The 16,593-nt window shown below is 36.4% G+C and overlaps 2 protein-coding genes across 2 annotated transcripts in view; one reads left to right on the top strand and one right to left on the bottom strand.

The window, feature by feature from the left end:
• Nucleotides 1-266: 266 nt before the first annotated feature.
• Nucleotides 267-16,593, bottom strand: part of NDC1 (NDC1 transmembrane nucleoporin) — a 52,623-nt gene continuing 36,296 nt past the window's right edge. Inside the window, exons 17-18 of the mRNA XM_063104909.1 lie at nucleotides 6,540-6,700; nucleotides 267-2,912 (exon numbers count right to left, since the gene is read on the bottom strand). Of these exons, the coding sequence (XP_062960979.1) occupies nucleotides 2,849-2,912; nucleotides 6,540-6,700 (225 nt within the window). The 3' untranslated portion in view covers nucleotides 267-2,848. The remainder of the gene's footprint in view (nucleotides 2,913-6,539; nucleotides 6,701-16,593) is intronic.
• On the top strand, nucleotides 15,681-16,065 carry LOC134383029 (cilia- and flagella-associated protein 68-like). Its single transcript, XM_063103689.1, has 2 exons — nucleotides 15,681-15,949; nucleotides 16,017-16,065. The coding sequence occupies exons 1-2, from the start codon at nucleotides 15,681-15,683 to the stop codon at nucleotides 16,063-16,065; spliced, it is 318 nt and encodes a 105-aa protein (XP_062959759.1).

Consider the following 16,593-nt stretch of genomic DNA (forward strand, 5'->3'; position numbering starts at 1 on the left):
TGGCTTTCAGCACCTGCACCCTTTGTTTAGTTCAGGGAGAAAGACAGCCAAAACAACAAAGAAAGAGACTTTTAGAATTCAGGCTCCTTACACTTACCATTAAACACAGATCACCCACCAAATTAGTCTAGTTGAGGGCAAAAGCTGATTCCTCAAGAAATTAAATCTTTTCAGATTTCATAAATAACGGTGAGATTAAATTGAAATGGTTAAGGAAATACAAACACACCCCAGAAATTAAATAATTGACCTTGTAGACACACATATTTCAATTAATAGTCCCATTTTTTAAAACTGTCAATTTATTTTCTACCCAATTCAGTATCGATAATATACAAAAGGATATAAACAGATTGTCATTAATATTTACAGGAAGACACACAAAACAATTACCAAGGAACAAATACAGCAAAGTAACAGGAGTTGCTTATCCATATCTACCCCACTGTACAAGGTTTATTCTAGGACAGTTTCCCAGTTCTCTAGGAAAAAACTTGTGGATTTATACCTTTTATAGGGGTCAAGCAAACATTACAAGAGCTGATATGATCAAGGTTTGTACTGATAACCAGAGAAAGGCTTTTAAAGAACTCTATCTAATCTTCAGGCCAATGTTACAGCATCAGTGGGCTCACAGGCAGGATGTGACTTCATCAAAGGAAATGCTTCTCTCCTCCTGGCCTCCCTAAGGTCCTCCTCCTTGTACACAGGAGATGGTACTCCCTTTAATATCACCCTGTCCCCAACAGATGGTGTGTAGATTATCAGCACACAGTGGAGAAAAGGAACTGACCCCCTTATCAACTAAATACAAAGCATGTCTCGGGAGGCAGTTTCTAAATCTCCAATAGGCAGACATTATGTGGCCTGTATTTCATACACAGCACATTCTTTTGAGAGAAAATGGGGATGACCATCTCAGAAACATTCACATTTCTCATCAAGTAGGAGGGTACTTCAAACGGTTCACAGAAAAATAGAATTAAGAGATAACATGAATCTTTCCATGAACAGTTCAAAGTACCTTCGTGTACCTTTGCCCAAAGTCTAGGGGAAATGGCAAGAACCTAAATGTAACCAGACATTTTATACAAGTAAGTCAAAGTCTAAAGGAACCATCCCATCTTCAGTCTCAGGAATTAAATGGGTTAAATACCACAATTCTTCTTTAATGGAAGCAAAAGATTAAAAGTCCTTGTCTCCCAAAATGCCTCAGCCAGGGGCAGCACAGAAAATGGAATATAAAAGTCTTAACAGCTTCAATACATGGAACCCAACAGTTCTCATTCAACCTAGCCACAATTTTCTGGTCATTTGTTAAAAAAAAAACCTACCACATTCAAAATTCAACTTTCACATTCAAAAAAAGAGGTCAACTCAACTGCAGGGGCAAATGGCAATAGCCTAAATACACAAACACATGACTACTGAAGAACAGTCCCATAAAGACACTTTAAAGACCAGCAGGATTCATTTATAATTTGGCATGTGCTGGTTGAAAGGGCAATAGGGCCTGGAGCTAAAATAGTCTATTGTAAAGATATAATAATACATCAGTGAATTGGACAAATGGTAGACATATATACCACATTAAAGATTCATATACAATACTGTGCTGCCTTTAAAGAAAAAATTGGGGGACACTAAGGGAAAAGATAATAGAAAAAGAGCTACAATGGAGCATTTCAGTCCAAAGCTAGTCCAATGAATATTTATCATTAGGATTTCCAATCTTTCATCTCCAAAGAAGTTGTTCTAATAAATTATAAAATACCTCGCTCACATTTGGGACATACCACACACTCCCAAGTACAGTAATTCCTCTGACGTTCTGGTTTCGCTTGCTATTTGATGACTTAGTTGTTTTGGGCTATAAAGATTTTCTTAATATATTTTAATTAGCCAGTTAACACAACAGAGTCTGCTCTCTCTGTGAGGCCACACAAGCTTCACAAAATAATTTGATCTAATGAAGATGAATGGTGGGGAAAAAAGGGAAAGTTTCCTGTTTTTTCTTGCAAAACTTTTTCTCTCACTTGAAAAACTCTGCAATCACTTAATGTTTTATTCCAGAAAAAGAAAGCAAAACTAGTTGGGAAAACACCCATATACTTACTGTTTACTGGCATGATAAATAATAAATTCATAGATGTCAGTTAATTGTTTTTCAAAAACCAAAGGTGAATGTTTAATCTTGCAACTTAAGAACTGAACTTTTCCACATTCCTTTATAGAGTTAGCATCTGTAAATTGAGACTTTTTTTTTGGACAATCATGCAAATTTAATTTGTCCCTGGAAACAAAAACACAACCTAGCAGATTAACAAAATATGTCTTTTAGACAATATTTTTTCTGTGAATTTTTCTCCACTGTTACCATTTTTATCCCTCAGTAAACAAAAACTACTCTAAAAAAGTTTATGCATTTCGAATTTACAGAAAGTAAACTCTTAGAATGATTAGCAGACTGTATCAAGCCAAACTATTTTAACTTCTGAACTGGCTCCACTCTTCTCAAAAGTAAATTCTAAAAATTTTTGAGTTATTATTATTAAGTTATATGAGCTGGAGACATTTCTACTGCCATACATGCTTCTGTAAAATTGAATAAAGATTCTGTTATACCACACACACAAAAAGCAATCAGTATAGAAAAGGCAGTTTTTGGTTATTCTGTTGAGAATTTCTTTCCATGATTTCTCCCATTAAAGTATAGTTTTCAAAGCAACCACTACGACAAAGGAAGCATCTAATTAGTCCATTTTCTTCTGATCCAAGAATGCTGAACATTTACTGTCCCATCTGTAGTTGTATCAGCAGTGTAATGAACACAGTTTATATTACTTAACTATTCTTTGAACTCCAAGAACTGTTGAAGTCTTTTCTGATGTTCTGCAGATGCTTGCACAGCGCTAAATGAAACATAAATTCAAAGCATAAGCTTTATTTTACATTAAGCGTATTAAGTGAACCACAGGGCGCAGAGTCAATATTTTTCAAAACAATTAAAAATGAATAGAAATCTCCACTTATTTAGTACTTCTGAAAAAGCTGGATGAAAACCCTTTTTAATCTAATGAAGAGGAGGGCTTGTATTCAGTAATGGTGCACTTCTACCTTCTAAAAGACCAAAGCAAATTAAGACTGACAAGTGAAGCCATCGACTTTAACCTGCTCTGCTGTGGAACCTGCTGTGCAGAGTCCCAGGCCTTGGAATAGAATTTTCTGGGTTTTATTATTTTATTTAAACCAGATTCCAACATTATCTTTGAGTTGTAGAATATTTGAATTGCCTTTAATATAAAATCCTTTAAACTAAAATGTTTGGTTAAAACACAATAGACTCCACTAATCGTTTGCAAAGGTAACAGCTTGGTGGTTTAGATTTACTTTTCCCTTTGAACATATGTTTTACATGGGGACAGAGTTCTTTCTCCACCCTCGCCACCACAAAAATACATTACCTTGACAAAATTAGGGCAAATATATACTAAAACTAGTATAAAACTTTCTTTTAAACTTTTGGACAAAAGTTGAACACAATGAAAGATTCTGGTTTTCTAGTTCTTGAACAGTAATATATCATTAGTGACTGTAAAATTCCAGATAACTAAAGGTCACCACTTTTTAAAGTGCCAAAACAGTCTTATTTTAATAATTTTGCTACAAATCATCCTAAAATGCCTTATACACATCTCTGCTTTCTTAAAACATGTAGCCATCTCTAATTGAACCATTTCAAGCATTTCACTGTGCAAAGATGCTCTCTAGGTGCTAGCGAGGCTGTCATCTTTAACTAAATGGCTCTGAACTTTCTCAAACGCTAACTCTGCAGCTTTTCCCATGACTCTTCTCTTTGCTTGCACGTAGTGACCTAGCCCTTACTATTTACTGTTGTACTCCCAATAGCAATCTCTGTCTCTCTGATAAATTTTGGTAAATTGTAGACTGAAAAACCAATAAATCAAATTTGTCTAAATTAAGAGTAAATAGGGGTGGGGGGGGAGTGGGGAGATGTAGGTCAAAGGATACAAAGGAGAAAATAAGTAGGATAAACAAATCTAGAGGTCTAATGTACAACATGCGGGCTACAGTTAATAAAATTATATTAGGGATTTTTGTTAAGTAGATTTTAGCTGCTCTTGTTACACACATACAAAAAGCAATTATGTGAGATGATAGATAGGTTAATTTGCTTCCCTACAGAAACCATTTTACTGTCTATATGTATCCCATGACATGTTGTAAATATCAAATATATACAATTAAATTTTTTTTAAAAAGTAAATAGGTGCTGAATAAATGTCTCCAATAAGTAACTGGCCTGTATTAATTTTCATGGCTAAAGAGGTTACTTTATTTACACCTGGTTTTTAGGGGTGGAGCTTTGGGTAGTGAATAATTAGGTATTATACGGTAATAATAGTTGTCACAATAATATGTAATGTACAATGGGCTGTATGATCTCATTTTATCTCTAGTAATACCATATGAAGGGAAGTGGGTTTGATAACATTCCTTTTCATGGGAGCATAAACAGTATCAGAAAGGTTCAGAGGTAAGGGGAGACAAGACAGCCTACTGGTTAAGAGTATAGACACTGCAGCTAGAATTCCAGGGTTAAAAAGATTTGGGTCTGAATCTGGTCCTGCAACTTACTACCTGCATAATCTCAGATAAGTTACTTAAATCATTAGATAACCTGTCCATAATCAAAGATAGTCAGGGATGTAGCCAGACATAAATCCAGATGTTTTAACTCCACATCTAATATTCTTTCCACCATACCATCCTATCCTATATTTGTACAAAATACTTTCTTCTTTTTTTTTAAAGATGACCGGTAAGGGGATCTTAACCTTTGCCTTGGTGTTGTCAGCACCACACTCAGCCAGTGAGCAAACCGGCCATCCCTATATGGGATCCGAACCCAAGGCCTTGGTGTTATCAGCACCACACTCTCCCGAGTGAGCCACGGGCCGGCCCCAAAATAGTTTCTTCTGATCTCATCGGTTTTCATGCATATTATAAAATCTGGCTTTTCTCAGAGAAAAGAAACTAAGGCAGAATTTCATTCTTACAATTTTTAATCAGCCACCTATTTCTCTTTCTTATCTATAAGTTCCTATTTTCCCCTTTTCTCCCTGTTTTTGTTCCATCATGAATACACATCATACCTACTTCACTCTAAATTCATCAGTGAGTGTTTTCTCAGCGTATCCTACATACCAGTTTATATTGTGGAGGCACTCTAGTGTTGTAGATGGAAAGGCAGATTTTTAAGAGCAGGAAAGACCAGATTTTCAGGTTGACGTTCTAACATGCACTAGATTGTGCTATTAGGCAAGTTTAAACCTCTGTGTTCCTCAGTTTTCATATCTATACAATTGCAATCTCTATCCATCACAAGGTTGTTGAGAAGAGTTAATGAAAAAACATATATAAAGTACTAAGGGTACTGTCTAGAATAGCTCTGTCCAATAACACTTTCTGCAATGATGGAAATGTTTTATACTTATGCTATCCAATACAGTAGCCACTAGCCATTTATAGTTACTGAGTACTTGAAATGTGGTAGTGGGACTGACAAACTGAATTTTTATTTAACTTTAATTAATTTAAATTTAAATAGCCATATATATAGCAATCATATTGGATAGCACAGGTCTAGAAGGCACTCAATAAAAAGATTTTTTGTTTGTTTTTAAATAAATTAATAAACTTCTTAACAATAGAGAATTATCTACAGCTCTTATGTATTCCTACACAGAATCAAAGGGCTCCATAAATACTTGCTACTGCTGCTGCCTGGTATCATGGAAGCAAAAGGAAATATATGACTTGCTTTTAAAAGCAGGTGGTATGAGGAAGTCCTAAACTACGTATTGACTGCATAACAAAAATCAGGGGAATCTCCTGTGCATTCTAAAGTTCATTTATAATTATGATAAACACAGTTTAGTTAATAAACTAGTATCCCTCATCCTGCCTAGCTACTTCATTTCTTGAGAGGAAAGCAGTAAACATCAATAAATCTAAATATAAACAGATTTGGCCTTTGTGGTTTTCTCTCTGGTTTTATTTCTAAAGGTGGTGTGATCTGTTGGTGTTTTTCCAGCATGATTCACAAAGCAGCAGGGACTCATTTATGGAATACTCTGCTCACTCCAAGTCTTAATTTGCTGACCAAGATGTAATAACAGAATTATTTTTAATATTCTTTTTTGGAAAGGTACTCAGTGTTTTGCCTTTTTTCTACCTTAAGGATTTTTGGTAATTAAAAAAAAGAAAAAAACCTAATTAATTACATTTGCTTCTTTAATAACTTTCTATCCTTTCTTTTGTTTATTTGAAATCCCCAAAGCCAAATTTTAAAATATAATATTAAGTCTAAATTCAAGCTGTTAATTCACAATAGTAAATAATCAAGGTCCCAAAAGAACACTTTCGACATGTAAGCCTTTATACTTCTCATACCTGTTTCTTAGGGGAACTCCTGAAAGTGGACTATTATCATGAATCAAAACAGGTAAACTTACTTCAGATGTTCACCAAATGTAGTAGTTATTCGATAGATGGCAGTTTTCAGTGATGCTCTAAATGCAAATCTTAATGTTTTATAAGAAGTGTCTACAAGGCTTCCTGAAATCCGAGGTGGTTTACTGGAAGCATGAGGAAGCTTGAAGTACTTGTCAACTGCCTAGACAAAGGAAAACACACACACACACACACACACACACACACACACACACACACATTATTTCAGATCAAGAAAGCCAAATTAGTCCAAAGAATTAACAAGTTTTTATATAGATACACAGATAGATATACACATATAAGAGACATGCTATAAAATATATTTCTTATTGTGTATCACAGTCAAAACAGTTTGAAAAACAATGCAGTAGAGGCTCAGCTACTTCAGCAGTTACCAGGGCCCAACACACATCCAGACCTGCCCTCTAAGACAGCTGTAATTCAAGGTCCTTGAAAATTGCGAAGCTGGGAAGTAAGACACTAATATCCTACTTTGTTTATGAGGTGTGACAGGCAGAAGTACCTTTATTATGGATTTCAGCAAAAAAGACCAAAACTTTATACTTTACATAAATAAAGTTATTAAACTAATTAGTTTATCTTCTTTTTCAATTATAGATGATAAAGCATCTACAAATAAAAATAGGTGGGGGCAAAACAGTGAGAATTCCCAGGTGAAACTGATTCTACTTATAGTTGATAGAATAATAGTGATTTAGAAATATCTTTTCAATGCTAAAGGCAAATAATGTAATTTTTAAATGATATAGCTACATTGAGAAGTAAAGGTGAAATTTAAGTGTTTTAATCTATTATGGCAAGATAATTTCTAAAGTGACAGGAAATAACAGTATAATCACATTGTTTATAGTTATGGATGTAAATACCAAAAAAAAAAAAAGAAAAGAAAAAAAAGAAAAATAATTAAAATTATTTCCACCATCATGTTTTTAATTAAAGAGCTCTTTCATGTGATTTGACTATAGTCTTTTTTTATTTCAGTATCCTATTTTTATTTCAAGGATGCAATATCTTCTCTTATGTCTGAGGATTTTGATGACAGCTTTTTTGTTTTTTTTTGTTTTTTAGTTTTTTATAGTTTCTTCCAAACTGCTTTCCCTCCTTTGGTTCTGTTGGTCTCTACCTTCTGCTTTAGAGACTTTCCTCAGAAATACGGTGATCCATGGCTCACAACTCCGAGTGGGACCTCCTAAAGAGCTGACACAAAGCTCTGAGTACACGGTTGGGGATTACTGACAAACTTCACTGTAGATGATACGCATAAACTTTTCTGGAGTGAACTCCCAACTCAATCACTTCACGATCTTTCTTTGTCAGTCTCCAGAGAAGAGTCTTCTAGTTGGAAGGGCCTCCATCCTGGCTGGAGGGCCTGGGCCCCTGTGTTCTGGGAGCCAAGTGGGGAATAGAGCCATTAAACTCATCCCTATGCTTTTAGCACAGAACCCACAACTGTGTCTGAACTCTTCCAGTCCAGAGACCTGGTGTTCTACTCTCTCTAGAGGATAAACCTCAGAATGGAGTGTAAGAGCAATTACCCAGCAGCAGAGGATCTAAGAGTCTAACTGGTTTTCAAATAGCTTTCACCCAAACCTCCTTATTTTAGAACCTGTCCCTTCACCCTCGGATCCAGAGGTACCTGGCACTTTTTCCACTGTCAGCTTGGGAATTGCCTCTGAGAACTGCTAAGGTAGTTATCTCAACCATCTGCTCTGAGCTTCAAAAAATTTATTGCTGTTGTGGACTCTCTTGTTTATGAATTTATGTAGTTTTAAAGTTTTTACCAAATGCAGTATTTTTGAAAACTTTTGACAGCTCATTTTGTTGAGGAGAGTACAGCCATTTTCTTTCCACCATAACTGCAAAACATTTTCATTCTTAGGTTTATAAAGACAAACTCAAATAATCAATTCAGTGACTTTTTAAAGATGTTGGAAATGTAAAATTACTAAAAACTTATAATATATCTTAGTTTTGAAAAGTGTCCAATGGACTTAAATGAGTAACTACAAGAGAATAAATTTTATTAAATTTTTATAAGTAATTTTTCTCTTTGTTCTTTGAAAGACTTCCAAGAAAGAATAAAAGTCATAAAATATCAATCTTTATAAACCGTTAGAACTGCTCTAAAAAGAAATAAATTAGGTCCTACCGACCCTAGTGGTATAAGGGGGTTTAATCAAGAAGGAGAGTCTTTTGGAGCTAATGTGTCCTTAATACATCTCTAATCCTCACCTTTTATAACAAGGATAAGCGGGCCTCAGGTTCAGAGACTTCAGCAAACAACACCATCTAGCTAGAATTGAAAATTACTAACTTTTGTCACTTTAATTACCTTATCCTCAATTCTGAAATCCACGAAGCCCTGAAAACAAAAAACTTCTGTAATTCTTTTAGTGGCAAAAGCTGCCCTGACCTGAACTCTTCTGGCAGTAAAACCTGACCTGAGCTGACTCAGGCTATTTCCAGTCTTTGTCCCACTTAATATGAATATTCAGATGTTCCACTGGAAAAAAGCATACAAGGGGATTCTATCTGATACCAATAGGAGTGTTACGTAGTATAAGATATATACTATGTTACACTATTAAAATCCAAAAATATCTGAATTCTGAAATATATGGTAGGGTTTGAGATGAGGGACTGAAGACACATACTCTATTTGTAGCAAGTCAAACTAATTTTCCTTTTACAATAAATTTATGTTAAAAATAAAGGATTTAAAATACTAAGTAAGTAAAGTTCAGGTAAATAAAATATGATTGAAATTATGATGACAATATGTGTTAATGAAAAATTATGACAAAAATTATGAAGGTGGTACATGAATAACTTAAGTTTGAACGGGGCATCTATCTCACACAGTCTCCTAGTCTGCTTGCTTACAGTACTAACAGCAATGCTTTTTAAATCTTTCTTTTAGTCTGAAAGACCTTTCTTTTATCCTGTATAATATAAGAATTCTGCCATACGACATAGTAACAAAGACAATAAAGTAATAACAGCTGACACTCACTGAGCACTTAACATGGGTCAGGCACCATGAGTGCTTTACGGAGATGATCTCATTCATTCTTCCCAACTCTCTGAGGTAGATACTATTATCCCCATTTTTCAAATACAGAAACTGATGTTTGGAGATTACCATATTTATTGGTTCTGGAATGTACTTTTTAATTTTACATTTTATAAATTCTAAAATGGAGATATATCTTCCAATTAGCGGCATCATAGATTCAAAGAAATACAGTTAAATGTCTTTTCCAAGGTTGCACAACCGGGAAATACTAGTAGGGGCTAGAATTCAGACACAAGTCAGTCTGACGCAGATCTCACACTTTGGCACTTCTGCTACACTGCCATTCTATCGTAAGAAAGGAGGCTGAGAAACACATACCCCTGCCAAGCCTTCACAGAGGTAATCTGACGGGTGGACTGCTAAGGACCTGGGGTCCAAAAGCCTCATTTCCGATTCTGACTCAGCCATTACTGGGTATAATCTTGAATAAGTCAAGCAATAGGTATAGTCTTTCTGAGAGAAACTCAATCATGCAAAATAAGCCTTCTTCTAACCTCACAGGGCTGTTACAAAAAAATTTATAAAGCATTTCTTTTAGAGTACTATGCACATGTTAGGTAAAGCTGAAGAGGATTCTAGGGAAACAAAGAACAGACTCTGACTCTTGTAGTTAATTCTTTGTATGATTATCTGTTTTACAAGTCTGTAAGCTCCTGGAGGGCAGGAACTATGTCTGTCCTTTTCCATTCTGTATCTTATCACAGGCTAACCACTTGATAACTAATTACTGGATGCATGGATTTGTGAATGGCATAAAGGTAAACTTCAATATTCCAAATTTATCAACAATGTGAATATAATTAATGCCATAGAACTGCACACTAAAAAATGGTTAAAATGGTAAATTTTGTTCTGCATATTTTACAACCATTAAAAATTTTTTTTACTTAAAAAAATACTCTATTATTTTGGTCCCCAACCTTCTGTATATAAGGAACTTTTTTAAGAACAACAGCAACAAAATATTGTGACTTCCACAGAATAATTGTTCTCCATCTACTGACTGAGGAAATAAGTAACTACCATGAATTCAGTAATGCTTTCAAATAAATTTGTATTTCAATTAAGCAAAATGGCATATAGATACCCCTGAGTAATAGCTGCAAACACATCAGACACATGTTAATTATTCAGATAGTAACATTTGCGTGGGCTCATGAGCCCCTTGTAATAACTGTGATCTCCCAGATGGCCCAGCCACTGGTAGGAACTAGCATATCTATCACTCTACTCCTTGTCCTCTGAATGGTTTGAAGAGTGAAAGGCTCCCTTTTCCTTTCACATTTTGCCTTTAATGACTCATAGTGAAATGACCAATGGTACTGATACTGAAAAGTAGAACAAAGGAACAGAACAGTTCCATACAATTGTTCGTTAGTAACACCCAGAAGCTGGTATTGTAAAACTTGCCTTAAATTACCGAGGTACTTAGAATTCACTCTCTTCACTAAGAAACAAGTAACCCTTCTAGATCAAAGAATGTAATACCAAAAACATAAAACAGGGTTCATGTGAGTTACATCACATCCTTGCTTCTCAAAATGAAAGGGTGGTTGGAGATCACATAATCAACCCAATGCATCAGAACTGACACTCAATTCAAGCCCCAGAAGAGAAGCCTTCATACACTGAACCAGCAATGAAGCCATTCAGCAGCCATCCAACAAGCACTTAATAAGTGCCTGACAGGTACCATATCAGATTCTGGGAATACAGAGGAGGTAAGGTCCCGCCTCTACTCTGTCTAATAGAGTAGACAAAATGTGGAGATGGGGGTTATAGAGCAGAGCTAGACAAAAGGAGAAAAATATGTTCTAGGCAAGAAAGGAAACAAAAGGCATCATGTAGTACAGAATTAGAGTTAGGTTAAGAAAATAAGATATTTGGGGCAAAAATGACCAGTCCATGGTGGTTATTACTAGTGATTATGCTCATGGGAAGAACAGAGTGGCTAGAGTCAGAACATGAAAGGATCTCAGTTTAGAATTAGTAGGGGCCACAGTAATAATTCAGGACAGGATTGACAATAGCCTCACATAAGACTGAGGCAGGAGGAACAGGCAAGAGAACAGATGGGCAACAGTTACAGGTTTGACTCCTTGGGGTTCTGCCAGATAGGTACAGCTGAAGGACATGGGGACAAGGGAGTAGAATGAATTAGTAATAAAGTGGTTGAGTCAAGGGTTCAGATCCTCATACCAGCCAGCTGCCAAAAACTAAATACATAAATGTATACATACATATATACACACATACATAATAAGTGGTTGAAATGACGGACAATAAGATCTAATCTGGATAGGGAAAGACATAAATATAGTAAGGAGGGAGCTGAAAGACAAAGAACATGAGGAAAAGGAACTGGAAATATGGGTAAGACCAAAGACACTATGCAGAAGCAGCAAGGGCATGAGAGGGCTGGGCTTGGAGTGAGGGATCTTACACTGGGGCCCACAGGCCTATGGGTAAAATTCAGGGGGGATGAACTTTGGGATAAAAATTACATTTATCTTCACAAAGCTTTAATTAAAATCTAGTACTTCCTCAATTATGAATGTAAGCAACAAATCACATTTGTTGTATTAGCATTAGCAGTTCCTGTGACTTTGTCACCAACAGAAATCACCAATATCCTCATACCATTCATCTTATCACTGCTTCAAAATGATGATAGTTATTAGACTCACTGACAGATCTTGTTACTTAATGCAATCATTAAAAAGTGCATGAACTATATCACAGAAACCTTAATGATTATATTTCAATATAACCAACTTCTTTTCTAATCCTAAGTACTTCATTTTATGCATTAAAGAACACTAGTCTGAGAAAAAATCCATGGGCTTCACCAGACTGCCAAAGGCAACTATGGCACAAAAACACTGAAGGACTTTGGGTTAGAGGGTAGAAGGCTGGAGTTTCAAGCTTTGGAGTGGAGTACTCAGGGGATAATGATGCCCAGGTGATAGACATGGGTTTAGAGAGCATACAAAAGGGTAGAGAAGAGGAAGTCAAAGAACTGTGCGGCAATGGTGTGCAATACGTTATCCATGTGGGCACTGAAAAGAAAGTGTGTGAGGCAGTTTGTAAAATCTGATGAATGCATGATATGACCAAAAGGCTGACTGTGATGTAGCTTAGGGGAAATTAGATGTCACAAGCCTCACACAAGGAGGGGTTTTTATACAAAGAAGCTAAGTATCAAGTCACTGGTCCTATTCTTTGTTCCTTTTATCTCTTCCAAATACCCCAAAATAGAACTCTTTGCCTCCTTCTACTCTGTCCCTCAAAAGTATTCTCCATTCCAACTCCTCTGTTTCAAAATAAATAAGGCCTGACTTTTTAATAAATCTGTAATCCTTGCCTTCCTACTCAGAGGTATGAATGACTTTCATCAAATAAACAGATTGCTTTCCTTCTAATCCCCTATTGTGGAGTATGCATAAAGCAAAGGTATTTCACAGGGCCTGGTTTTCCAAAGCCTTGCAGTTTCAAATATTGACCTTGCAAAGGGCAGGAAATTTTCCCCAGGCTATATAGTCTCTATTGTAAGATAAAAAATTGTAACACAGCAAGGTTACTGACTCAAAGACAGACAGGTTACTGATTGATATGTAAAGATACTGGGAAATTGCTGTAAGAGAATGTTTGCTAAAATCAAGCTTTTGTTAGTGGATCAACTTAATTGCATTATAGAATGTCACCTTACTGAATGTTACCAGCTTCTATTGTTAAACTTGTTAAACTGTACTTAGCAAAAACCCCACCTGTGTTCTCTTCCTGTAACTTCCTGGTCTGGAGAATAAATGTGGGAAGAGAACCCCAATTTGTGGGTAATTTCCCAAATGGAAGGAATGCCTCTATCTTGAGAGTTCCAGGAGATTAACCCCTTTTCGGGGCTTCTCACTGCTCAGAAGAGATGGGCTTTGAGTAATCTTTGGTGGCTCCGTCACCCAGGGGAAAAAGGGTGACAAATCCATGGGAGGTAAAGCAAGCAACACCTATGGAGAACAACTAGGAAATTTGATGGTGGGGAAGGTGAGAACAGTAATTTTAATGCAGAACACCTCTAAGGCAGTGTGATCTTTATGAAATCAATTCAGTGAGTTTCAACCAGCATTAAAAAAAAAAAAAAAAAGAATGGAAAATATTAGATTACATTGCACATAATAAAAGGTAAGTATTGTTCCAAGAATCTTTTATTTCTGTTACATACACAAATATACACACACATATACACATATTCTGAGTCTAATGTAAACACACTGCAGATCGTGATCCAAAAAGCTTGAAAGCCATGGTTCTAAGGGTAGCACCGTTCCCTCTGAAGAAAGAATCCTATGTGGGGGAAAAATCCAGGGCAAATTCAAGAAGAATAAGGGGTGTCGGTCTGAACCTTCTCCTGGGGCCTACACTGCTAATGCCCTGCAATCATACCAGGTTCAAATCCCAACTCTGCCACCTATGAGATTTGTGTGTGAGACCTGATGTAAGTCACTGTACTACTTGTAAGAACCCAAATGCCCCAAAGGATCACACCGAGGAATGTAAGAACCCAAGTGCCCCAAGGGATCACACCCTGATCCTTCTCGGCCACACCCACCCCAAGCCCCATGCAGTATGCTAAGTAGGGATTGTATTTTAAGCCAATCAGCCTTCCCTTAAAGCCCTATATATGTGTGTGTGTGCTGCCTAATAAACGAGCTCTCTCCGGTGGATCGTCAACTGGTGCCGACTCGTCCTTTCACTACTGAGACTCCCTCATCTGTAAAATATGGCTAAAACACCTCCACCTTGCTTACTTCACAAGACAATTTTGAGGGTTAAATAAAATGATATAAAATCACTCTGTAGACGATAAAGCATTGCACTGTTATTTTAAACTACACAGTAAGAGTGATTAAAAAACTGTTATGAGCACCAAATATAATACCCAAATCATGGTTACCCTATTGTGTGGTTAGACATGCCAGACACAGATGCTCCTCCACTTACAACATGATTAGGACCTGAAAAACCCATTACTGAGTCAAAAATATTTTAAGTTGAAAATGCATTTAATACAAGGATAAACCCATCATAAATTCAAAAAACCATAAACTGAACCACTGTAAGTCAAACCATTGTTAAGTCAAACCACTGTTAAGCCTGGGACTGTCTGTACTAGAAGCTGTGGGGAAATACTAGAAAATTATTTCTTTAGATAAAAGGATCTGGGAAAGAGTACAAATAATAAAACTATCCATGTGGACAAACATGTTTCAAGTAATATACATGAGAAAGTGGGCACAAGGAGTACTCAAAGCAAAAAAATCACTGGTTTTGATGGGTAAGAATTCCTAAGAGGTAAAATGAATTGATTTTGAAGGAATGGTGAAGCATATTTTCTCTTCACATCTTAAATGGCTTTCCATTACCAAAAGAAGCACCACTTGTTATCCTTCAAGCCTAGTTTAATATCACCTCCTCTAAAAAGCCTACTGCACACCCCAGCCACTACCTCCAAATACCTCAAGCACATAATGTTTATACAACGTGGGGTAAAATGTATCACCCAACATAAAGTTAGGAAAGGAAGCATACTGGAAAGCAGAAAGCATATGTTTTATTTTTCTGCCTTTCCTCAAGTCTAGAACTTAAAAAGACCTGTTGGTTAAAACTAACCACTCAGGAGTAATAACCATGAGTGCAAAAGCGAGATACCCACCCCCCTGATCCCTTACCTGCCCACCCCTTTGGGAAGATCAAAATGCCTTTTAGCTAGAGGACGCCCTGAGGGACTTCATCACACCTGCATGAGGTCACAAGCAGTTATAGCGCAGAGGGGTGAGGCGAGTAGTGAGTGAAAGAAACGGGGCGGGGCTGAGGCCAAGGAGAGGTTGGGCTACGTCCTGAATGTTCCCCGTACAGAGGATTTTGAAACTGCCTTCTCAATGTATATCGACAAAATAAAATTTTTTTAAAAAAATGAAAAAAAATTAATTAATTAATTAATTAATTTAAAAAAAAAAAAAAAAAAAATGAAACTGCCTTCAACTCGTCCGAAATGGCTGACTCTCCTCTCTGCTGCTCGAAATTTCTCCAGACACAGAATCTTGCCTGTTTCCTCACAAACCCACACTGTGGCAGCCTTATTAATGCAGATGGCCATGCTGAAGTGTGGACAGATTGGAACGATATGTCCAAGTTTTTCCAGTACGGATGGAGATGCACTACTAATGAGAATTCTTATTCAAATTGTACCTTGATAGGCAACTGGAACCAAGAAAGATATGACCTAAGGAATATCGTACAGCCTAAACCCTTGCCTTCCCAGTTTTGCCACTACTTTGAAACAACATATGACACAAGCTACAATAACAAAATGCCATTTTCAACCCATAGATTTAAGCGAGAGCCTCACTGGTTCCCAGGACATCAACCTGAACTAGATCCTCCTCGATACAAATACACAGAAAAGTCAACTTATATGAATAGCTATTCAAAGCCTCAAATTGGGCATTTCTCTAGTTGTGTGTGGGATCCAAATATTGACCAATTTCAGGGTCCAGGATTCTGAGAAGGGATAAGACACTTAGTTTTTCCAGAGTAGAATGTAGGAGGGAGCACATTCTAAGCACAACTAAAAATTTAGCTCACTGTAACACAGTTTCACTCCCCTAATAAATAAAGCACAAAGCACAGAGAAAAAAAAAAAAAAACAACTAACCACTCAGCCTAGTGATGAGCATCTACTGGCATCAGCTCTTGAGCCTCTAGCCAATAGGAACTTATCTGTATGGGTAATTTAATTATAGACCATTTTCAGTAGATATAAATTGTATAAAGATCCAATCTTATATCACTGAACAGAATTCCAATATCCTAAAATAATCTTTAATAACAGAGACATATCCTACAGGTTTAGGATTTTTCTGTTCCCACAAAATTTTTATAAGCAAATTAAGTTTTCTCTTCCT

The sequence above is a fragment of the Cynocephalus volans genome, chromosome 8 (assembly GCF_027409185.1).
Source record: "Cynocephalus volans isolate mCynVol1 chromosome 8, mCynVol1.pri, whole genome shotgun sequence".
Lineage (NCBI taxonomy): Eukaryota > Metazoa > Chordata > Mammalia > Dermoptera > Cynocephalidae > Cynocephalus > Cynocephalus volans.

Bases quoted from the DNA above. Each gene is read 5' to 3' on its own strand.
- LOC134383029 (XM_063103689.1), top strand. From the start codon at position 15,681: ATGGCTGACTCTCCTCTCTGCTGCTCGAAATTTCTCCAGACACAGAAT. The intron at 15,950-16,016 runs GTTTTGCCACTA...TTTTCAACCCAT, and splicing joins CCTAAACCCTTGCCTTCCCA to AGATTTAAGCGAGAGCCTCA.